The sequence below is a fragment of the Lutra lutra genome, chromosome 12 (genome assembly GCF_902655055.1).
Source record: "Lutra lutra chromosome 12, mLutLut1.2, whole genome shotgun sequence".
NCBI lineage: Eukaryota > Metazoa > Chordata > Mammalia > Carnivora > Mustelidae > Lutra > Lutra lutra.
The window spans coordinates 95,806,190-95,830,447 of record NC_062289.1 but is presented as its reverse complement, the minus strand read 5'-3'; the positions used below and the strand labels follow the sequence as shown (position 1 = coordinate 95,830,447).

At 53.8% G+C, this 24,258-nt stretch overlaps 1 protein-coding gene and 2 long non-coding RNA genes across 6 annotated transcripts; 1 reads left to right on the top strand and 2 right to left on the bottom strand.

Annotated features, from left to right (window-relative positions):
- Positions 1-234: 234 nt before the first annotated feature.
- Positions 235-13,085, top strand: MMAB (metabolism of cobalamin associated B). The gene is made up of 9 exons (XM_047697179.1): positions 235-392; positions 1,565-1,626; positions 5,154-5,247; positions 7,067-7,124; positions 9,131-9,203; positions 9,431-9,528; positions 9,838-9,902; positions 11,256-11,315; positions 12,739-13,085. Exons 1-9 carry the CDS (start codon positions 277-279, stop codon positions 12,836-12,838), a joined length of 726 nt encoding a protein of 241 aa, XP_047553135.1. The 5' UTR covers positions 235-276; the 3' UTR covers positions 12,839-13,085.
- Positions 5,118-18,927, bottom strand: LOC125082047 (uncharacterized). 4 transcript variants are annotated; one of them, XR_007121869.1, is made up of 5 exons: positions 18,402-18,927; positions 18,216-18,279; positions 16,079-16,263; positions 9,345-9,579; positions 5,118-8,767 (listed from the first exon to the last, which is right to left on the bottom strand). It is a non-coding gene; the product is annotated as an uncharacterized LOC125082047 (long non-coding RNA). The 4 variants fall into 4 exon arrangements; XR_007121870.1 differs by having other exon boundaries at positions 18,216-18,557; positions 18,848-18,909; XR_007121868.1 differs by having other exon boundaries at positions 9,113-9,579; positions 18,216-18,927.
- Positions 11,743-12,820, bottom strand: LOC125082048 (uncharacterized). Its single transcript, XR_007121871.1, has 3 exons — positions 12,612-12,820; positions 12,400-12,495; positions 11,743-12,101 (listed from the first exon to the last, which is right to left on the bottom strand). It is a non-coding gene; the product is annotated as an uncharacterized LOC125082048 (long non-coding RNA).
- Positions 18,928-24,258: the final 5,331 nt, after the last annotated feature.

Genomic DNA, 24,258 nt, shown 5'->3' with positions numbered 1-24,258 from the left:
CACCTCTCTGCCAATCAAAACGCGCGACCGGGGCGTCCCTTTACCAGTTGGCTTGAACATTGGCCAATAGGTGTGGGGATCACGCTCCGTCATGGCTTTCCCCGCCCCTTCAGTAAATCAATGGAAAACAAGCCCCTGGGAGTGTCCCGCCCTCGGTCGAGAGCCGCCGACCAATGGAAAATGGCGGCAGACGGTGGCGCGGCCTGAGGTAGGTGGAGTCACCCCAGACCTGGACGGGAGCCTGGCGGGGTCAGCACCCGACTAGCTGCCTGGCGCATGGCTGTGTGGGGCTTAGGGTGCCGCCTGGGCCTGCTCGGGGGTGTCGGCGCCGGTAGGCTATTATGTCCCCGTTTCCAGAGCCACCGCCCCCAGGGCGTGAAAGACGGGGACGGGTGAGTGCCTGCTGGGCGGGCAGCTCGGCTACCTGCCGTGAATGGTGGTCGCTGTGGTGACGTCACACCGCTATGAGATCACCGCCGCCGCTGTCGGGTGACGTCCTCTCTTAGGCCTAAGCGGTCACGTGGCCACGCGGGCACCGTAGAAGCCTGAGACCAAGATTTCTTTGCACAGGTCCGAAGGCGGCCCAGCTCTCAGGCGTCCAGGCAGGGCCTATCCCACGGCGGCGGGGGGGGGGGGGGGGGGGGGGGCAGGAGGGCCATCGTGCCAGGCCTTGCAGTCAGGTGGGGCCTCAGTTCAGATTTTGACCTATATCCGCGGCGGTTTCTCCTTTAAGACACAGAGATACACCTACTCCCTCTGAAGATGGCTGTCATCATAGACCTTTAAATTTGCAGCCCATCGCTGGACCTCAGAACCTGAAGCGTACCATGAATTAATAATGGATCCATATAGTTCATAGATCCAGTAATAGAACGTTTTGAACAACCTCGCAATGGCGGGTTTCAGTGTTGAAGCCTGTATTAAAGGCTTTATGTGGCAATTTGAAAATGCCAGAATTTGACTCTGTTTTAGCAATTTTTCATTTTTGAGTGTACCTGAAGCTTCACAGAATGTTAGTGGCCTAGATAGGCTTTCTCTTTGAGAAGCCCAGACTTGTGGAATAGAGGATAAGAGTTTGGATGGGTGGAAGTAGGAGTTTGGGGGAAGTAAGGTAGTCTTGGGCATGAATCCAGCCTTATGTGTTCCTGGGTGACCTGGGAAGGCAAGTCTCGACCTGTGAACTCCAGTTTTCTCCACGTGAAATGAAGGGTGTAGGTAACTCCTAACTTTGGGGCTGTGGAAAGATTCCACGGATGATTCTAGGAGATAATGCCAGGAATCCAACACAGTGGAGAGACTATGGAAAGTGATCAGTAAACTCCATGAATATTTATTGAGCATGAGCTACTCTGCAGTTATGGATGTGGGCAAGACACAGAACCCACCCACAAAGGGTAGAACTAGGAAGAAAGAGGGGAATGGTGTCAGCAGAGGAGGGTTAAATGCGAGGAGGGTTAAATGCTGCCTCTGAGGCTACAAGCAGCAAGATGAGACCCACCGAGGGTGGTGTCACACTAGGTAAGCCATTCCCACTCACCATGTCTTGATGTCTATTTCTCCTCAGGCCGCAGTCTTCCTCGAAGACACCCAAGATCCCCAAGATATACACCAAAACAGGAGACAAAGGTAGGGGCAAGTGAAACATGCACCCAAAAAAAAAAATAAAATAAAAAGAGTCAGCTCCATCTTAAAGTTTTGTTGGGGCACCTGGGTGGCTCAGTCATTAAGCGTCTGCCTTCAGCTCAGGTCATGGTCCCAGGGTCCTGGGATTGAGCCCCGCATTGGGCTCCCTGCTCAAAAGGAAGCCTGCTTCTCCCTCTCCCACTCCCCCTGCTTCTGTTCCCCCTCTCTCTGTGTCTCTGTCAAATAAATAAATAAAATCTTAAAAAAAAAAGTTTTGCCAAATTGTTCCCAGTCCTTAAAAATTATGTAATGGATCTCAATAAATATTAAATGTTATATGAAATGAAGGATGCCTAAGACCTATATAAAATATATATATTTTAAAGATTTATTTATTTGAGAGAGAGAACACATGCACGAGTGGGAGGGAGGGGCAGAGGGAGACGGAGAGAGAATCTGAAGCAGACTCTCTGCCCTGAGCACAAAGCCCAGTGCTGGGCTCAGTTGCACAACCCTGGGATCATGACCTGAGCCAGGCGCTTAACTGACAGAGCCACCCAAGCACCCTAGATGCCCAGGATAATGCCTAAGATATATTAAGTGATAAAAGCCAGTTGCAGGACAATCCAAGTAATTGAAATCCACCTCGATAAAACTGTGTTGTGTGTGTATGTATGTATGTGTTCAGATAGGCATAGAATAGTCTGAAAGCTTACACCTGGGAGAGGGATTGAGTTTTGAGAGGGAACGAACAGAAGAGTATTCATTGTTTATGGTACATACTTCTATTCTATCCTGTTATTGTTTGTAATGAGCGGATGTTACTTTGATTATTTAAACAATACCAGAACAGGATGCCTGGGTGGCTCAGTTGGTTAAGCGTCTGCCTTCGGCTCAAGTCATGATCCCAGGGTCCTGGGATCGAGTCCCGAATTGGGCTCCCTGCTCATCGGGCAGCCTTGTTCTCCTTCTGCCTGCTGCTCCCCTCTCTCTGTGACAAATAAATAAAATCTTTTTAAAAAATAAAATAAACAGTGGCGCCTGGGTGGCTCAGTGAGTTAAAGCTTCTGCCTTTGGCTCAGGTCATGATCTCAGGGTCCTGGGATTGAGCCCCACGTCGGGCTCTCTGCTCAGCGGGGAGCCTGCTTCCCTCTGTCTCTCTCTGCCTGCCTCTCTGCCTACTTGGGATCTCTCTCTGTCAAATAAATAAGTAAAATCTTTGGGGGGGCACCTGGGTGGCTCAGTGGGTTAAAGCCTCTGCCTTTGGCTCAGGTCATGATTTCAGGGTCCTGGGATCAAGCCCCACATCGGGCTCTCTGCTCAGCGGTGAGCCTACTTCCTCTTCTCTCTCTCTCTGCTTGCCTCTCTGCCTACTTGTGATCTGTCAAATAAATAAATAAAAATCTTAAAAAAATAAAATCTTGGAAAAAAAATAAACAATACGGGAATGTAACATACAGAAAAAAACGTGAGATGTGGAAGAACATGTCAGTCTGACACATTTTCTAAAGTTTAAAACTGTGCAGATTACTAGTGTATGTATATTTTGGTGGATGTATACTTATGTAGTAAAAGTGTGAACATGTACAGGAGACACTTAATGCCACTGAACTATACTCTTAGAAATGGTTAAAACAGTAAATTTTGTGTTACGTATATGTTATCACAATAAAAAAAAAGGGGGGAAAGAAAATGTGCCCAGAGACAACAAGCAGAAGGTAGTGTTGATGCCCTCCAGCAGAGACCCCGAAGGACAATGTGGTCCAGTCAAGCTGGGTCATTTAGCTCCTTGCATAGCACATCGTGGGCTCAGTGAGAAGATACTGGAAAGACCTATTGTAGGACTGGGCTTATGGTAGGTGACTGGGGGAGAGTTCCAGGAAGTGGGGCTTTCGCTCTGGATTGGATGCTGTAGGAAGCAAGGCTAATTTTATAGTTGGATTTCTTAAATCACTCTGAGCTAGAAGGTGGGAGAGACAAAGAGAGGCTACAGCTATAATAGAGAAACAGTGGTCCTTCGCCTTGGCCAGAAAATGGGGATGTTTGGTCATGGTTACAGTTTGGGCAGTGTTCTGGGCTCAGACATAATTAGGGAGGCTCTCGTTTGGACCTCGGTAAGATGGTGTTCCTTGAACTCGTCCGAGTTCCAGCAGGAGAACACCACAGCCTGTCTGTGAGCGCCAGGCCTGCTCCCGGCTTCAGGGAGCAGGTGTGCTCTTTCTCTGTGGTTAGGGGAGAACAGGCAAATTGTGACCTAGGCAGAGATACAGAGGACTTTGATTTTATGTGAAATATAATTATGATGTATACATAATATGCCCCTCTGTGTCTCATTTCTTTAGCAGGATGGTTCGTCCATGATTTGGGGGATTTAAAAGTGTGGTGACAATGAGGCCTGTAACATTTTCTGTTAGGCTCGTGGAGTAGAGTGGAAGAAATAAGACTTCAGCATTAGAAATAGTTAAGGAATGATTTTAGATCTGTTTGCCAAAATAGCAGTCAGTGTACTTCGACAATTTGACTTCTAGGGCCCTGAAGTAAAGACATTGGATACCAAAGATTACAGGTGGGGAGTTCTTAAAGTATGTCCGTATTCAAATGGAGAAGCAAGAAACCCAGCTGCAAGAACTCTGGAGTGACAGTCACAACTGTGGATTGATCAAGTTCTTTTCAAAAGGGCTGTTTTGAAGATTAGGATTCTAACTTTGGAGGAACTATGGTGATGAGCAGTGACTGGCAGTGGAAGAATCCCATGTAAAAACTCCTTAAATAAAAATTTATTGGCTTTAAATTAAAAAAAAAAAAGTGTATCAGGAAAGAAGTGAGGGTAGGGTTTACTGTTAGGAGTAGCAACAGAAACGGGGTCCGTGGAGGCTTTGGGGATCTGACCCTATTCTAGTTCTCGATGTGGTTGCTGATCACGGGTATATTCAGGCAGTGGTGATTCTTCAACACGTACACTTCATTCTTTTTAAGATTTTATGTATTTGAGAGAAAGAAAGAGCCCGAGCCGGGGGAGGGGCAGAGGGAGAGAGAGAGAATTTCAAGCAGACTCCATGACGATCGGGAGGCTCAACGCGGGGCTCAATGCCAGAACCCCAGGATCATGACCTTTACCGAAGGCAGACCCTTAACTGACTGCGCCCCCCAGAGGCCCCTAGCTTGTACTCTTACGGTTTGAACACTTTTCAGCGTATATGTTATACTTCAGGTGGAAAAAATTTTTTTAAAGATTTTATTTATTTATTTGACAGAGAGAGAGATCACAAGTAGGCAGACAGGCAGGCAGAGAGAGAGAGGAGGAAGCAGGCTCCCCGTGGAGCAGAGAGCCCGATGTGGGGCTCGATCCCAGGACCCTGAGATCATGACCTGAGCTGAAGGCAGAGGCTTAAACCACTGAGCCACCCAGGTGCCCCCCTCCCTCTTTTTTTAAAAAAGATTTTATTTACTTACTGGAAAATTTCTTTAAAAGGAGCATATCAAAAAAATTTTAAAAATCTTCACTTGAGTGGCTAAACATTTTTTCACAGGGTTTTCTAGCACCTTCACTGGAGAAAGGAGATCGAAAGATGACCAAGTGTTTGAAGCCGTGGGAACAACGGATGAATTAAGTTCAGCTATTGGGTAAGGCCAACGGGATTGGCCTTGAGGTTGATTTTGAGCTGGCTTCAGTCTGCGTAATTTACGTGAAGCTCCCAAGAGTGCTGGCTGGTCTGTCCGGCTGCCAGCCCTCAAGGAACCCGCCTTGGCCTGGTGGCGCAGGGCCTGTGTTTTGGTCCCTGAGGCTCCTGGGCTGTAGGCTCCTTTCCCTCTGCCCTGCCTGCTCCTGTCTGAAGCTGCCTCGCCCCACCCCACCCCCAGCTCCCCCACTCTTCAGGCGAGTATGAGGTGTGGTGCTCAGGACGGATAACAGCAGATGCAGATGGTTGGCCAGCAGAGTAGAGAAGGCAGACGCTTTGGTCTGTGTGTGAGGGCGGCAGGGAGAGGCAGACACCAGATGATGTGGGCCGAGGGGTAGGATGGTGAGGTGTGTATCCACAGTCTGAGTCAAGCAACTCAGCAAACCATCAGCCCCCAGTCCGTGTGGGCAGGAGACCGGGGATGCCTCAGCGGTGGCTTCTTTGTCAGCACGTGAATGAGCATCTCCATGTGCCAGGCATGCCCAGCAGAGCGCCTCAGCCCCCGTGCTCCATGGAGCCCATGCTCCCAGAGCCCAGCTCTGGGGCTGGGGAGCAGACAGACACTAGAGGGACATCTGCAGGCAGTGGGGGCCTGATGCCGCTAAGCTCCGAGGAGGGGCCAATGCCTGGCCTGTGTCGCAGGGACATGAGCCCCTGCTTTGTGCCAGGCAGGAGGCTAGTGCTATGCCCAGGGCAGACGGTGTCCAGCATACAGAGCTGTCCCACACTAGATGACAAATGCCACATATGTCTGTTTAGTTCTCACTGTGAGATGGGCTACCGAGGCGCCCTGGGGTTTCTTCATTGGCCCTTCGGAGGCCGTTCACTCTTGTCTTCGCTGGTGTGCCCAGGACGTGGCCTGCATCACATGGTAACACTGTCAGCCCCAGTCCCCTCATTCTTCAGCTTCTGGGTGGGTCCAACCAATGGGAGGCACCAGCAGATGGGACATTAGTGGAGGCAGGTGTGGGAGCATTTCTGCTCCTGCTCCCCAGCGACTCTTGCCCAGCCACCTGCACATTGGGGTTCCAGCTCTCCTGGGGTAGTGACACCTTTGACCCTCCCTTGCCCCTTCAGGCCCCTACTTTTCCTCATCTTTGCCATCCAGTGTCAGTTTCCAGAACTCTTCCCATACTCTTTCATAGTCCCTTTGCCATCGTTTCCTCCAGGAATCCTGCAAAGGCACCGCTGACTTTTCCCTGCCGGGACTCTGCCTGGTGCAGAGAGAGGGTGCAAAGTTTGGAGGGAAACAGGAGCTGGGGTCCTGATCTGCACCTGGGGTGCTTGGCTTTCCCCATCCCACCTGCCTTCCCAGGGAACTCCTACTCAGCCTTCAGAGTCCTACCTCTAGCACTGCTTCCTCCAGGAAGCCCTCCCTGAACCCCAGCCAAGGCCAGGTTCACAGGACTCCGGCCCTTTCCTCCGGAGCGCTGACCTCAGTTCACATGCAGTCATCTCCCTGTCCTGCCGAACAGAGCCTGTGTCCCTTGCGCTCATACAGACCTGCCTGGACTGGGCCGGAGTTGGCACGGAAAATGGAAGCATTGACTGGTTGAGTAATGGGTATGAGAAAAGGCATTTTGAGCAACACACGTCTGCTAACCAAGTGAAAGATTCTGGCATTCTTCTTGTCAGCAAGAAAATTACCCCATGTGTTTGAGCAGTATTAGCTGGGTGACCTGCCCCAGCAAACTGGCCGCCTCATGTAAGGCAGGGCCCAGGCACGTTCTGTTAGAGGAAGATTCTTTTCTTTTTCCTCATAGGTTTGCTTTGGAATTCATCACTGAGAAAGGCCACCCGTTTGCTGAAGAGCTTCAGAAAGTAAGTAATACCGTCTCACCCCGCACTGGGCTATTATCCGTGCGGCCAGGCGGCCGTGACCGCACTTGCCATGTGACCATCTCTTCCTCTCTCTGCCATCCGGGGCTAATCGCTCTTTCTCTGGGAGCCTTAGTTTCTCCACCTGCCAAACAGGGACACACACCATCCTCCCTCCCAGGCAGGTGGTGAGGCCAGTACCTGGGGGGCAAATGTCATGTGCAGTGGACTTGACCCAGGGCAATTCTGCCCCCTCCCAGGGGATGCTCAGCAGCATCTATTGTTATTTTTGGTGGTTACAAGTGGAGGCGGGGCGATCCTGGCATCTGGGCGGCAGAGACCAGGGACGCAGGTAACATCCTACAGTGCATGGGACAGCCGCCACACCAGAGAGTGCTCCAGGCCCAGACATCAGCAGCCTCTGGGCTGGAGAAAGCCAGGAAGGCCAGCTTCAGTAAGCCCTCCACCCTCGGACTTTGTGGCTGTTAGTATTCATGTTGTGCAACTTAGGAAGCATAGAGGCTCTGGCCCCCAGACAGGCCTTCAGCAGTGGAGAGGGACACGCCCCCCCACCCCCAAACATGCAAGACAAGGTTAGAGTCTACAGGGTGACCCAAGACTAGAAACTGCTCCTTGCAGGTCAGCCCTAAGCCTACTGCAGTCCTCCAGGCCAGGCCAGAGCCCACTTAGGCTCCTGGGAACAGATGGAGGGTACTGAGGGGGCTGCAGAAGGATGGGACGCTTCAATTGCTGGAACATTCTATGAACAAGGCCCCTCTGTGCACTGGAGGATAGTTTGTAGCCTCACAATGGAGAAATGGTCATATCCCCATATCCCCGGTGGTCATTTCTAGATGTGCTCATCTCTGAGCAGAGTTTGCAGAGGGAAAAGTCTGGGAAGGTGGGCCAGTGACATGATGAGCTGACCTGTGCTTGAGGCCCTTGTCCTCTGGGTCACAGCATTGACATCACCTCCTCTGGGGCCTGGGCTACCCATCTGGCCCCCCTTGGGCACCACCAAGATGGTGAGATGGTCTGATCCTTCTGTCTCCCCACTGGCCAGGGCCCCCTGAGGGTGCAGCCTGTGACTTTTTACCCAGGAGCGCTGCCTGGGCCTTGCCCTCCTCGCAAAAGCACTTGAGCTGGAGGTCATTGTCCATGTTGCATGGGGATGCCGGTCGGGAATCAACTAGAGCTGGGGTCCTAGTCCCAAACCGGTGCCAGCTCCCTCCAGTCCTAGGGGCAGACGCTGCAGGAGGCCAAGCCCTGGGGTAATATTGTTACCTGCCTCCCCCCGGAAGCCCCAGAGATACCAGGCTCACTCAAGTAACTCACCCAAGTCGCAGCCCAAGGAGGGTTCTGGTCCGCTGCTGGGTGGGCAGCCTCTGCTCTCCTCCACCATGTCCTGCTCCTGGCAGGCTGTCACCGTGACTGTGTTCACAGAGGCCGCAGGCCCCCACCCACCCGACAGCCCCCCACGCAGCTTGAGTGGACTCTGGCTAGGCACAGGGTCCAAGGTGGTGTTGCGGGTGTCCTTGGCACGGGTGCCTGTGGCTCGTCATGCAGGGGCTGACCACGTTCTCCCAGATGCTCGTCCTTCGTGGTTTAGAAAGCACTGTCATGTTTGGTGTCTTGGCTCAGCTGTCCTACAGTGGAAAACCAAAGCTGTCAGTTTAGAGAAAAGGGGAAAACCTCGAGGGACCTAGGCACGAGGGAGGTGAAGACGGGTTGAGAAGATACTCGTCACTGGGCCGTCACTGGGTGCTTGTCACTCGTCATTGGTGTGACCCGGGTATCCCCGAGGGACCCAGGGCCCCACTCAGCAGAGCTGGCGTGCATAGTGTTCAGGCCGACCTTGTTAATTCATCAGCCTCCAGATGCCAGCTAGCTAAGGGATCGGAGCGTCCCTGCCAGGCCTGCCTAGGGAGCACCTCTGCATGCGGAGCCCATCATCTCTGCTTGGCCTGCCACAAGAGGATCTTCATTCTCACCCTCTGTTGCTTCCCCAGATCCAGTGCTCGCTGCAGGATGTTGGCTCTGCTCTGGCCACGCCACGCTCCTCAGCCAGGGAGGCTCACTTAAGTAATGTCTCTGTGCTTGGAGGGCCCGAGGTGGTGTGGGGGGGACTCTGTCCTAGGTGTCCCCTGGGTCCCCTGGCAGCCTGGCCCCTACACCCTGAGAAGGAAGGACCTCCCGAGCCCATGGGAGGGGTTTGCAGAACACCTGGGCAGAAGGGACGCGGGGTGGTTTCCTTGGTCTTGTGGGCCGTGGATGTCATGGCCGTGTCTTTCTGCTTCTCCATCCCTCAGGACATGCCACATTCGAGGCAGGGTGCATCCTGGAGCTGGAGCAGTGGATCGACAAGTACTCCAGCCAGCTGCCCCCACTCACAGCCTTCATCCTGCCGGTGGGCACTGGGGGGTCTCACCCAGGGGGTGGCTGCCAGCCAGGCATGTTCCTGGAAACACAGACATTGACTGAGTCCTCTCTTTAATTTTTGCCGGTGACAGAAGCCGCCCCCAGCCTCTCGAGTCCCCTCCAGACCCTCACCAGTCTCTCTCCCACCCCTGCAGGGCCCCTGGAAGCAGAACACTGCCCACTAGGGTACAGGGCCCTATGTATCTGCCAGCCCATCTGGCTGCTGTGGGCACGCCTGCCCCCCCACACCGGCTTCCCACCTCCTCCACCCCTGCCAACACCCACTTTCTCCTTGCAGTCGGGAGGCAAGAGCAGCTCTGTGCTGCACTTCTGCCGGGCTGTGTGCCGCCGAGCAGAGAGACGGTAAGGGGGCCGAGGGAGAGGACGGGGCAGGCCCCGGGGGGGGGGTTGGCTCTGTGCCTTGCAGCCGGCAGTGGACAGACCTTCGCCTGCCATTTTTGCCATACCAGGTGTCTGTCCTCAGGGGATGTCACACCATGAGCAGGGCTGTGAAGGACGTGCGTGGGCACAGGGATGCCTTGTGAGGCAGGAGTTGAAGGCTTGTGGGGGGTGGGGAGGGGCAGTGTTCGGTGCGAGGGGATAGTCGGGGCAGAGGTGACCCTGCACGGAATGGACACAAAGGAAGCTGAGTGTCAGGGTCCAGGGCGAGAACGTGTGGGGCACGGTGAGACCAGAGGCTGCGAGGCCTCATCGGTGCAGAGGGGTCTGCCTCTGTCCTAAGAGCCCCAGGAAGCCATGGATGATGGGTTTTAGGCCATGGGGTGACATGAAGGGACCCTGCCGGCTGCTGGGTAGAAAAGAACCCAGAGGAGCCCCTGTGGCTCTGGGGGGCCTAAGGGGGAAGCTCGCCATAGACCCACCAGCCACTGTGCCGACACCTCTGATGTGGAGTCGGGTGGGGGGTCCCCCAAGAGCTCCCAACAGCCTTTTCAGAGAAACTTTAAAAGAGCTCACAGCAAAGCCTCCATGGACACGGAGAGCAGCTGCCAGCCAGCTTTCCAGAGAAGTGGAAGGAAAGCCCCACTTGGAGAGTCGGCAGGGCTGTGCTGGGCACTTCCTGTTCCTTATTTCATTGGTGCCACGTGATAACCTTGGCAGAGAGGCTGTCGCAGCCCCCAGTGTATGGAAGTCAGGGAACTGGAGCTCAGAGAAGTGACGTCTGGCCAGAGCGGTGAGCCAGCTGCTCCCGAGCTGAGCTCTGTCCACAGCCTCCCATCATAAAACTTTCCTCACTCATGTAAGGTTCTTGGGCCCAAGCAGTTGGCCAGAGCGATCTTGGGTAACAGAGCTCCCGGGTAACAGAGCTCCGGCCTCAAAAGAACAAATCAGTTATTTGTACAAAACTAGCCACCTCGTCAATGCTTATAATAGCAAAAAATTGGAGAAACCCAAAGGCCCAGCAATGGGCCCCCTACGGAGGATGGGTGCTCGGTACATAGGACAGGGAGGTAGAGACGTGCCTAAGGGATGGAAAAGCCACTTGGGCAGGGGCCACAGACGGAGAGCCTCGGTTTGGGGGGAGCACCTCCCAGCAAGGGTTCTGCGGCAGAGGGGACATGCAGGAGGGGCCTAGCAAGGGCAGATGGCAGTCCACTGTCTGGTACGTCTGCACCCAGACTGGCAAGGAGCAGCTGGTGTGGGACCCAGCCCCGGGACCCCGGAGTGCACATAATGTGGTGTTTCCTCCCCTTACAGTGTGGTGCCCCTTGTCCAGATGGGTGAGACGGACGCTAACGTGGCCAAGTTCTTAAACAGGTACTCAGATGGAATTTGGGGCATGCCAGGCCTCCCTCTGAAAAACTAGGCCCACTGTGGCAAGTAACAATAAGGCCAGGGGCCCCACATGCTCCTTCATTCCTTTCATACCCATGGAGGGTCTGCGACGTGCTGGGTGCTGGGCCAGCCACAGGGATGCTGCTGAGAACAAGGCAGGCACCGTCCCTTTCCCTGGGGAGGTGATGATTTCACTGGGAGAGGCTGTTAAAAAACCGGCAGCACAAAACATAAAAACAAAGGGACAGTGTGTAGCAAGGGGCCCACTTTCAGGTTTGAGGGACCAGGGAGCACAGGCTGGGATCTCTCAGCTCCTCCCTGCAAGGCCCTGGGGCCATGTGAACTGAGAAAAGACAGCATGGCCAAGCGGGCTCAGGGCCATCCGAGCCCAGGGCGCCGCCCCCCCCCCCCCCCCCCGCCCCGCACAGAACTCGGTGAGCTGGGCTGGCCCTGGGGAGGCTCCACCAGATTCCGTTAAAGCCTTGGCTCATGCAGTTGGGGGCCCCGGGGCAGGCTGAGAACCCAGGGGCCCCTGGGAGCTGTCCTGGGTGTCCAGAAAGTGACTTCACAGCCAGGGTCTGGCCCCTTGCTGTGGTTACTCTTCCCACTGGGCTATGACCCAAGCAGCTCCATTCTTCCTGGGAAGTGGGTGGGCCCAAAGGGAATGAGGAAGGTTCCATTCCTCACCATGGTAGTGATCTCTGGGGAACATTATAGTCCAGAGTGTGTGGGCCGAGCCAGTTCATTCCCTCAGCAAGGAAAGCGGCACTGAGCACGTGAGATAAAAGTATGTCACCACCCTCCAGGAGGGGGGGACCCCCAGAGCAGAATCTCTTCCACTGGTCACAACCCCCACCCCCAGAGAGACAGTCAGGCATTGGCAGAGGGGGCACGATCCCAGTGGGAGCGTGGGTCTGGGAAGGTTCCAGCAGGACCTGGCACGGAGCTGGCCTCAAGAGAGTAGGATTGGGGCGGGAGAGGAGGAGGAGCGTGGTGGTCAGTACTCAACATGGGTACAAGGAAAAGTGGGGGAACCACTGAGAGGTAGGCGGCTTTCTGAACTCACTGCGGCCATCCTAGGGCAGGCTGGGCCTCTCCAGTTTGGGGTGTCCCATTCCCAGCTGCTGGCAGGTGCAGAAGCCAGCCATCAGGTGCATCAGCCCTGTGAGGTTGGGTGGGGGTAGCAGCCTCGTCCAGCAGCACCGGCCTCAGCCCTGTCACCCGAGTCACAAAAGAGGGCCTGGAGGGCCATCCATCAAGGCCGAGTTGGCTGCGTACCCCTGTCCTGCCCAGTGTTCCTAGGGCATGATTTATATTTCCTCCTTGAAGGCTAATATGGGAAGGACCCGGTTAGCATTGATCTCTCATTTCAAATCATCCCATTGACTTCTCTCTGCCCCTCCAGACTCAGCGACTATCTCTTCACGTTAGCCAGATATGCGGCCATGAAAGAGGGGAATCAGGAAAAAATATACAAGAAAAATGACCCGTCGGACCAAGCCTGAGGCATGTGGAAATAACGCAAAGTGGGGAGATCTGTAGACCTCTCTCTCTGGTGAAGGGTGTGTCCTTCCCGTCCCAATTCCTGAAGATCCTGGCCGGGGTGGGGCTGCACGAGCCTCCTGCCTGCTCCCCTGGCCTTTCCCGGGTCACAGAGGACGTGGGAGTGAATGAATGGAGTATTGCCGAAAGGTCAAGTGACTGCTGCAAGGAAGAGCCACGTAGAAAAAAATAAAAGTGGGACAAGCTGGAGCCATGTGCGTGTGTGTGCCCGCTGCAAGCCTAGGGGCCGTGGGGATTTGGAATGGAACCGGAGGCCCTTGGAAATGGACTTGAGATTTAGCTTGGCCACGCAGACTGTAAACATCATGTTTCTAAAGGGGAAGGTGGAGGGGATTTGGCAGTTTGGTAGCCTCTGAGCCACCATCCCCGCCCATGTGGGGGGGGGGGCGTGGGGGGGACAGTTCAGACCCACGAGGCGAGGCGAGGCGAGGCGTGTGCACAGCAGGGGGGAAGCCCAGGGACCAACCACCCTCCTGGAGGGGAGCCTGCCTTCCTTGGTGGGGGAGTGCTGAGGGACGAGGGGCAGAGACCTTGGTGAGAGGGAACAGCACTGCTCAGCAGAGGATTTCTTTCTCTGCTGGTCTCGGCCTCTGAGATCCGTGCCATGGCTGTACTTCATTTCTCTTGTCACCCCTGCACCCGCACCCCCTGCCCCCACACGAAACAACTCTGCCAGTGCCAGCTGTGTCCTTGGGAAGGGGATACTTATGCAGGGTAAGGAGGCGGCCCCGAGAACGTGAAGACAGCACGCTGCTAATGGCAGGAAATTACTCCGGAAGGGCAGGCTCTTGCGAACCTGTCAGGGCCGAGCCGCCTGGTGAACTCCGGCAGCAATCACTCACTCACCGAGCAGCCCCAGCTCAGCACCAGGCACCAGCCCGGCTCAGGGAGCCTGGTCACACTGGCTCCTGGCCAGCGGCTCCGCGACCACAGAGACCATCAGTCACGTGCAGACTTTGGCTCTCATTGCTACCACCATGTGCCTGCTAGTTTTGCCAAAGGAACAGGGACAGTGCGTCCTGCTGGGTCCGTCCTTGGGTTCCCAGCAGGACACACTGACCCTCTTTAGCCAAGAAGGTGTGGCCAAGGCCCCAGCGAGCGTGGGTGAGGGTGAGGGCTCCCCAGTGGCTAGCACCAGGCCTGGTACACTACAGGTACTCAGTGCTGGGGGGCAGAGCTGAACGCCTCGAAGGCACCAGCATGTCAGGAGGGGCTCGGTGCTCAGGCTGGGGCGGCAGGAGCTCGCAGGGACAGGGACCCACTCCCCTCACTCAGTTCTGCCTGCCCCTTCAGATCCTGCTGAAGGAGCAGGACATAGTTACCGAAACGACAACCCCACACCCCTAGCCATGGTAAGACACCCTGCAAAGGACAAGAGAAGCTCTGTGAGTCAATACAGCATCGAGGGAGCCTTCGAAACAAAGCAGTCGGCCTATTGCTGGATCCCGGGCCCCAGCAGTCCTTGCCGGGAGGAGCCATCACAGTCCTGACTTTCTCCCTCTAGGTCCCAGGCCGTCTCAGCCTCCTCCTGGCGTTGGCCCGCAGACATGCCCCCAGACATGGCCTGGGCGCAGGGCCCATTCGGCAGCTCGGGAGGGGCCCCCCGCATCGCCAGCCTGGAGAAAACAGCAGGCCGGCTCTGCGGGCCCGGAGAACGGACTGGATGGGAACGTTAGCTCCTCTGCGGTGCCTTGCGGAGCCCAAAGAAAAAGGCAGCCTGCGCACCCCTCCATGCACTCCCCAAAATAGCCTCCCGTATCTGGAGCCTGGCGGGGAAACGTGAATGCAAAACTCCGCCAACAACACACACGACTAGGCACAAAGCCCGTGGGACCTGAAGGTTTGCACCAGGCTGGGAAAGCTTCCAAGATCTAGCCCCCTTGCACCTGAGGGCAGGCTCCAGCAAGAAAACAGTGGGCTGCTTTTACTTATAAATTATGAGGCCTCGGGGCGCCTGGCTGGCTCAGTCGGAGAAGTGTGCGACAATCGTGGGGTCGTAAGTTCGACCCCCATGTTGGGCAGAGAGAGTACTTAAATATAAAAATTAAGGGCGCCTGGGTGGCTCAGTTGGTTGAGCGACTGCCTTCGGCTCAGGTCATGACCCCGGACTTCCAGGATCGAGTCCCGCATCGGGCTCCCAGCTCCTTGGGGAGTCTGCTTCTCCCTCTGACCTTCTCCTCTCTCATGCTCTCTCTCACTCATTCTCTCTCAAATAAATAAATAAAATCTTAAAAAAAATAAAAATAAAAGTTAAAAACGTGTGAGTCCCTGTTGATCATAGGTCTTTTGCATAACTTGGATTTTTTAAAAATAGCATGTGAAAATTCTATTTATCCTGACTTCTGGGGTATGGGCACTCCGGTATGCTGGCTCACCTGCCTTCCCCTGCCCCGCCAGACTCTCGGGGCGGGGACACATTTAGTTCCCCCGCTGGTGGTTGGATAGTGAGAGAATCCTCACACCAGCCAGCACCCGGGAGGGGTTTACCACCGGCCAGGCCCCGATCCAGGGACCCCACAGACCGCATGCTCGTTCAGACTTCACAGCGACCCCGAAACGGGCACTCTCTGCAGGGGAGAAGACTGAGGCTCGAGGGAAGCCCCTTTCTTGTCTCCGGGAGTCAGTCCGGAAGTCAGCACCAAGGTGCCAGCCCAGGACGGGGCCTTGCGACTGCCCCCCCACCAGCACCCCTTGACAGCCGTTTTAATCACGACCTGGGCTGCCAAGAACAATGTCAGACGCTAATAGATTCTCCTGTCTCATTTCTCAACCTAGTTTCCCTTAACTGATATCTCCTGGCTATTGTTAATGTGCGTTTCTCACCGAGTAATTTTCTCAGCCTGAACTTGTAACACATCCCAATGACAAATGTCCCGGTTCCGAATTCCCCGTCAGCTGCAATGTCACCCTCGCCTCCTCCCCCACGACACCTTCCTCCAACAGCCCATCCAGTTTTATGATCGCTCTGTCCCAGTTATCACTACTGAACCTTTAAGAATCCAGACGCACTTCAAGTTTAATTGAATAAAATTCCTTGTATAATAAATTCCGCATGAATGCTACATAAATCAGCACCCGGAAGGATTTGTGGCTCATCCCTCCCTTCCCTCACCCGGGCTTAGGAGTCTTCCTGGCAATACTGTAACCAAGCTGTCCTGGTCTTGCTTACTGAGGGGACTCACCTTTGCAAGCCCAACTGGGCATGCTGTCCTCCTTCTCCCGGAGTCCCTCGTGGAAGGCCATGCTTGAGCCCAAGCAGAGGCAGGGGACAGCCAGGCTGAGGACATCTAGGCCTTGGGGATGTTCCTTGTGTTCTCTCCCACTCCACAGAATCAGACACTTCTGACAGAGGCTATGTGCACACTCTCTCAGGACAGACACGCACACACGTGTTCACAGGACGTGGACAGTTTGAGGCAGACCACAGAAGTCCTGGGGATGTATCCCTTCTTTAAAATAACCAGTGGAGGGGCGCCTGGGTGGCTCAGTGGGTTCAAGCCTCTGCCTTTGGTTCAGGTCATGATCCCAGAGGCCTGCATCGGGCTCTCTACTCTGATGGGAGCCTGCTTCCTCCTCTCTCTGCCTGCCTCTCTACTTATGATCTCTGCCTGTCAAATAAATAAAATCTTAAATAAAATAAAATAACCAGTGCAGGGGCCCCCAGGTGGCTCTGTGGGTTAAGCGTCTGCCTTCAGCTCGGATTATGATCCCAGGGTCCAGGGATCAAGTCCCACATCAGGCTCTCTGCTCAGTGGGGAGTCTGCTTCTCCCTCTCCCTCTGCCTGCTATTCCCCACTGCTTGTTCATGCTCTGTCAAATAAATAAATAAAAATCTTTAAAAAATAAAATAAATAAAATAACCAGCACAGCTCACTCTTGATGAGCCAATCCGACTCTCAGACTGCCTGCCTCTGGAGTTCACAGAGCTCCAGCCTCGCAGGGTAGGCTGGGGAGGCCAGGTCTCTGATGCTTGAGACCATGGAGGGCAGTGAACAGTCAGACACAGAGCTGGGCATCAGCCCAGGCAGACTCGGGTTCAAGACCAGCTCTGAAACTTCCTAGCTTCATGATTCTGGGTGGCTCACTCCATTTTTCTCAGACCCGCTTCTTGATCTGTGAGATAGGAAGGACGATAATATCGACCCCATAGACAGAGGCCACTAAGAGAGTTTAATAAGGTGGTACTTTAAAGGACTTAGGGGTGCCTGGGTGGCTCTGTCGGTTCAGTGTCCAACTCTTGGCTTCGGCTCAGGCCATGATCTCTAGGTTGTAAGATCAAGTGCCGAGTCAGCCTCCGTGCTCAGCATGGAGACTGCTTGAGATTTTCTCTCCCTCTGCCCCTGCCCCCCCTCACGTTCTTTTTCTAAAATAAAGAATCTTTTTTAAAAAAAGGATTTAGGGGGCGCCTGGTGGCTCAGTGGGTTAAAGCCTCTGCCTTCAGTCCTCTTGGCTCTGCTCAGCGGAGAGTCTGCTTCCTCCCTCTCTCTCTACCTATTTGTGATCTCTGTCAAAAAATAAATAAAATCTTAAAAAAAAAAAAAGGATTTAGCATAACCCCCAGCAAGTTATCTGTTGTTTTTTTTTTTTTTTAAGATTTATTTATTTGAGAGAGACAGAGCACGAGTGAGAGGGGACAGCAGGTGGGAGACAGAGAATCCTGAACCAGACTTCATGCTGAGTGCGGAGACCAACAAGGGGCTTGATCTCATGACCCTGAGATCCCGATCTGAGCCTAAATCAGGAGTCAGACACTCAGCTGACTGAGCCCCCCAGGCGCCCCAAGTTAACTGTTTTCATAGTTGTTGTTACAACTTGAATTCAGGTTCCAGCCCTGCGGCTTCACAGCTGAGCTGCCTCCAGTAAACTGTTCTACCAGGCTGAACCTTTTATCTTTTACGACTGGGGCTGATGATTCAGCTTCCAATGGTTCAGGGAATAAGTCCATGGGTTTGGCACGTGGGAGCTGCTCAAGAAAGAAATAGCTATCGCTGATTTTGTCTTCTCCTTTTTAAAGCACTTCCAAGGAGCTCAGGCACGGGTGAAGCTCAAAAGAGCCCTAAGCAGTGCCCCTCATTGGTTTGGACTTGCTGAGGCCGGGGGACACACGTGGCCTCTGGCGGCGGGGCGGTCCCAGTCAGACCAGGGGCCCTGGCTCCAGTATTCAGACAGAGCGGTAAGAGCCGGGAGGGATCTCAGAGATCACCATTCCCATTTTACAGATGGGAAAACTAAGGCCAAGAGAGAATTTAGTAAGTAAATATTAAAAATGACCACAAATTGAGTAGTGATTGTGTCCAGGTATCTTGCTAAACACCTTACCTGCAATGGCTTATTTAATTCTTCCACCCAGCCACGAAGGTGGTACTATGAACATCGCTGTCATCTGTAAATTCCAGTGAGAAACCAGCACAGCTGGGAGAAACGGCTTTCTCGAGGTCACATGGCTCTAGGAAGTGGAGCTAGGCTTGAAGTCAGGGCTCTACGCCCTTCACCACCACAACTAACCTTTTCTCAACTCTCAGCTGTTTGCTCAGGTGGACCTCGATGTCTCCTATTTCTCGGAACCCACTGAGGCCTGTGCACGTAGTCTCCCCATTTTACAGGTAAGGACAATGAGGCCCGGAGAGGTGAGGTCGCTTGCTCAGAATCCCACAGGGTCCGCTGGGGGAGGGGGACGTGATGACTATGATGACATCCTCATAAACGGCTGACGCTTACTGAGCTCTCGAGCAACACGAGGAATATTCTATGGTGTGATACGAGAGCAGCTTGTGCATTTAGCATGTCCCGCCCACCCCCCACCGCCCCCTCAGGCAGGAATCCTTAGCTTTGTTGCAGATGCAGACACGGAAACTGAGGTCCGGGGAGAAAGCACTTTGGGCGGTGGTGTGCAAGTAAGAAGCCATACTCGGACTTGAACTTGGATCTGTCCACCTCTAGCACACTCTTACCTCTCCACAGTGACTCATGCTGCCTGAGGTCTCCCTGCAGGCAGCAGTGGAGCTGGGACGAGAATCCCAGTTTTCAGATTCCCATTTCGGGGCTGGCTTGGGACAGTGGTGATGAGGTCACAATTGACAGTGAAGTAGGGGAGGGGAGGAGAAGAGGGTATCGTAAACCCTGGGGGAGGGGACCCTACCACCCCTGCTTTAAGCTACCTCTCTGGGGAAGGGTGAGCAGCAGGCACCAGTTTGGGGGTAGGGGGTATAGAGGCAAAGGCAGCCTGCAGGAATGACTGAGTAAATGGCAGAAAGGCATCCAGCTGACTGAGGACCTGGGGGTGGCAGGGTGACCTGTCCCCCACCAGATGCTCCCAAGGCACAGAGCCTTCAGCCTTCATTGCCGGCCATCTGTAGCGCCCATGTCCCTCCCCCAGCAAGCAGGTGCCTTTATTTACGATCACCTTGGAAGGGTCGAGCAGACATATGTTGCTAAGGGTCATTTATTCTTGTTTATAAAATTTATGGCTTCACCTCGATTACACACTGTCAAAACGGGAAGGATTGGCCCCAAAGTCTCTTGCCGCATGACTGCCTCAGACGTGCGTACATCTGTTAACTCCATAGGAGCTGTAAAGGAAGATAAGGTTGATGATAGCTCAAAAGCTTGCTGTCCCGTCACAAGGTGTGGGCAGCCCGCCTCGAGAAAAGGCGTCTGGGGGTGTGGGTGGAAAGGAAGGTGGTCAGGGTCTGCGGGTGGCCGCGCCACGTGGCACCAGGACCCTGCCCCCTCCTGGCTATGGACTCTCTCGGGCCAGCTTCAGCGGCGGGAGAGGGAGAGGGAGAGCGGGAGAGGAAGAACCCTCAGGGGTCCGGCCATAGGACCCGGCAGCCGGAGAGAGTTCTGGGCCTGAGGCTCTCTACCTGCAGGCTTCAACGAGGAGAGAGAAACGGGGACTCCCACTGCTGGGGAGATCGGAGCTAGGTATGCCCTTTCAGGAGGGCAATTTGGCCGGGGGATATGGAAGTCCTGGATATGTTCGTCCTTATGACCCGGTGATCCTGTGTCTGAGAATTTCACCAAAGGAAGCAGATACATTGGTGAAGCCAAGTGGGATTTTTTTTTTTTCCAGAGCTGCTCATTACAGTGAAAAACTGGAAGCCTGGTCCAACAATACAGAGCTAATTGTCAAATAAGGAAAATTCTGAACAGTAAGGGGATCTAAGAAACACAAAACTGTTGAAATAGATAGACAGTGTCCATATAGTTATTACTATGGAAAAGCATTCACCATCTTTTAAGTGAAAAAAACAAAAACAACCAAACCCAAATTATACAATGGTATAGTATAGAATGACCTAATTCCTGAAAAAGAAATAGGTGTGTGGATATACACCACAGGAAAAAAAGTAATGCAAGGATCTGTTCTGTGTGTTAATAATACCTCTAAATCATGGGATTACCGGTGGTGTTAACTTCCACTTTTGTTTGTCTGGATTTCCCCACTCTTTTTTTTTTTTTAAACAACGTATTTGGGTTGGATTTGACAGAGGCTTACTTGTGTAATAAACATGAGGGCAAAAGAGAGAACAAACTGACAGTTGCTTGTCACGCCTCTCCTAAATCCTCTACCTCTCTTGGGATGTTTGGAGTCAGGGGAGGTGGCCCTCTGGAAGCCAAAGCCATGGGGCCCCTCCAGTATAGAAGGCTGGAGAACACGCCCCTGGCCGTTCTGTCGGAGCCAGCTGGCTGCCCGGGGTGCAGCTCCTGTGCGGTCTGAACGTGGATGCTTGGCTTCTGTTCCAGGGCAACAGAGGAGGGCAGAAAGCTGATCACAGCCCCACTGAGGATTGGCTGTGGAGGGGGATCACGCCCACTTTTCCGCAGGATGCTGGGGATGTCGGCATCCTTCTTTCTCCTCTGTTGGTTGCTGCCATCTTTCACTTGCATGGGGTTTGAGAGTAGACAAAGGACGTTCCCACTGATTACCTCATATGGATTTTCACCCTGCCTTCACCTGGACAAACTGGCACCCCAGTGGGTACCATGAGGAGTCCAATGTGTCAGTCAGCAAGTGGCAAAACCAGCACTCAACCCGGGCCTTCTGCATCAAAACCCACAGCTTCCTTTTTGATTATGCTTCTGCTGAGACCATGCAAGGGCCAGGTGACTGGTAGGGGCTGCCTGGAAGGCTGCGCTAAGAAGGAGCCCGAGGCTGGGTCCCGATTCAGCAGGTGTTGGTAATCCATTCGTGATGTCTCGCATGGTTTCCAATGGAGGTAGTGGGACTAAAGATGTGTATTTGACATTTCTGGATTCTCAGGCCAAGGCCCTCACAGATTTCAAAGAGTGGGGACTGCAGAGGCACGTACGGTCTCCAGGCTGCTTGAGTGTGGTCAGGCTGTCCCTCCAAGCCGGCCCTAAAAGTGGCTCTCTCGACCCCACGGTTCCCCAAGAGAGTGAACTGGCAGAACAGATGTCTCAGAGCTTTGAGGTGACACATCAGGGTCATAGATATCTGAGAACCCCGAGCGTATAAATCTGGCTAATTGATGAGTCAGCCCTCATGAGCTTGCCACCATAATTCAGAATCTGTAATTACATTTCACATTAAAGTTAAGATTAAAACCAGTGAGAGATAGTGTGACACCTCCCATCCCCCAGCCTCTGCCACAATCATCTCCACCGCTGCCCACACTCTGTCAGCCGGCAGGGATCCCAAAGCCATCCCTTTGGCTGTTTCTTCTCTCGGTTCCCCTTTGGGCTGCTTCCCGCTGTGCCAGGCACCAGGTCCGGCTCCCCTCCCTGTGGTGTTGCATTCAGTGGAGGCAAAGAGTTTGTTTAGGGGGAAACTTCTGGGTTTATGGTTCACAATGCCCCTCCCAAACCCACTGAAGGCCGTGAAGTGCGCACCCGTAGTTGAACGTCAGATGGTCTTTTCCCAGCAAGAACGCACACACACCCTGGGGAAACGTGGGTTGTTTCAGGAGGAGAATTCCTTCGGTGTGTGTTGGGCGTTTTGGGGGGTGGTTCAAGGAAGCAGGGGCAGTTCTGTAGTTAGGCACTTTGATCTAGAAGGAATGATGTTAAAGCTGTAATTGTGGGGTGCCTGGCTGGCTCAGTTGGTAGAGCACGCGACTTTTTTTTTTTAAGATTTTATTCTTTTGTCAGAAAGAGAGAGAGAGAGAGAGAGAGAGAGAGAGAGAGAGAGTGGAGAGCACAAGCAGGGGGAAGCAGGCCCCCGCTGAGCAAAGAGCCTGATGCAGGGCTCCATCGCAGAACCCTGGGATCATGACCGGAGCCAAAGGCAGATGCTTAACTGACTGAGCCACCCAGGCGCCCCAGAGCATGACTCTTGATCTCGAGGTTGTGAGTTTACAACCCACATTGGGTGTAGAGATTACTGAAAAAAATAAATAAATAAATAAAATCTAAAAAAGAAGAAAACTCTAAACTCAACAATCTAACTTAAAAGAGTAAAGCTGTGATGGAATATGCTGGAGGGTCAGCAAAAAAAGCCCCCAACCTCAAGGACCTGGTTTAGCGACCCACCTTGCATGCCTGTGTCCCCACATCCCACACATGGGACGTGATCGAATATTTGGTTGGGAAACTGAACTGCGTGCTCATTACATGCCAGGTGTGGGGCATGCCTGACCTCGTGTGACCTCACAGCAACCCTATGTGGGAAGAATTATCATCCCCATTTTGCAGGCTTGCAAAGTTTAGGGGACTTGCCCCAGGTCATTGTAAGGAAGTGGCTGGGACCAGATATGAAGTCTAATCTACTTCCAAAACCCGAATCCTTGCCACCACCCTGGGCACCCGAGCAGGCTTTCCAAGTCTTAAAAATGGCAGGAACCATCTTGTGGATATTTGCTAAGTTTGGGGATCTCCACATCCAGTCCCTCTTCTCTTCATAGCCATGCCTCAATTCCCTTTTGGGGATTTACTTTTCCCAATAGGATACAGGGGTGTGTGTGTCTGTCTTTTTTTCAACACATCAGAAATGATCTTATGGGTTTCCTGTTAGTGTCTGTCTCTCCCAAAATCGACCGCATCCTAGGCCTTAGTTAGGGCTTGGCACACAGCAGGTGCCTGACAACATTTACTGAATGAATAAATGAAAGAATGACATCAGTGCCTTGCTCAGTCTTTCCTCTTTGCCTGCCCTTTCCCTGAAGACTGGCATGATAGGAATGAGGATGGGTTCCTGCAGTCCCCTCAAGGGGAGAGGGGACAGGGATGAGCACCAGTGGCAGAAGGGACAGAACAGCTCCTAGGGCTTTGTTCAATCTTGATCCCATTTTCTAGAAGGCTCTCCCACTCCTCTTCTGCCTGCTCAAACTTTGGTCAGGGCTTTGGAGTGAGCGGCAAGCCAGGGTTTGCATGTTGGCTCTGCCACTGACAGACTCTAGGACCTTGGACATGGGTCTTACCGTCAACAAATCTGCCGAGCTGGGAAGTGGGCATCTGGACAGTGTGGCACTAGGGGGAGTGATCACAGTATGTGCTTCAGCATCTCTTCGGCCAACCTGAGAGTGAGCGCGGTGGGGCAGGGAGGTGTCTGCATTCCTCCTGGCTGTGCTCCCAGCACCTGGCACAGCCTGTGTGCCTATTTTTGGATGAACAGAGGCAAGCCCGAACTCCCTAGCAATCTGGCTCCCTGGGCTGGCTGGGACACCGCCAACTGCTGGGTCCATCGGGCATCATCTGTGATGGTGACAAGGCCACCTGGGCTGCACGGCAGACCCTCAATGCCCCACACAGGGTGGCGCTCCCTTCCCCGCACAGAGTCGCTGGGAGGACACAAGCAGGTTGGTGAGAGGGTCATGGAGCCTGATGTCTGGTGCAGGTGCCCAGAGCAGACAATGTGTTGAGAAGACAAAGCGTAACTGTCATACGCTGCCCCGTTTCTCTTTGCCTTCAATTTTAGTCTCCCCTAGCCTGCCTTAGGGAACCAACCCCTCTCTTACAGCCCCCTTGGTCTCGGCTCGCACCCAATGACTTCCAGCCCTCCCCAGCTCTTCCACACTAGCGCTCCCCGCCACAGGGGATGCCTGTGACTGTTCCCCGCAGCAGTGAGGCTAGTGGAGGTTGAAGGGGGCCCTCTGTCATCACAGGGACCCAGAGCCGAATCCGACCTCTGGTGCTTTCTAGCTGTGTGGTCTCATGCCAGTGCAACCAGCTCTCCGAACCTCTGCATCCTCATCCCAGAACGGACCGCTGGTGCCCAGGGTCCCAGGTGGAGATCGTGAAGAACTTGTGCAGAAGGCCAAGTGCAGTGCTTTGCTTGTGGTGAAGGTCTGGAGGACGAGCACTAGTTGTGGTAGGTCGCCCCCGTTCCTGCCCTCAGTGACAGATGGGATGAGACTCCCGTGGCTCACCACCTCACCTTGGGTCTGGCTGCTTCCTCCGTCCC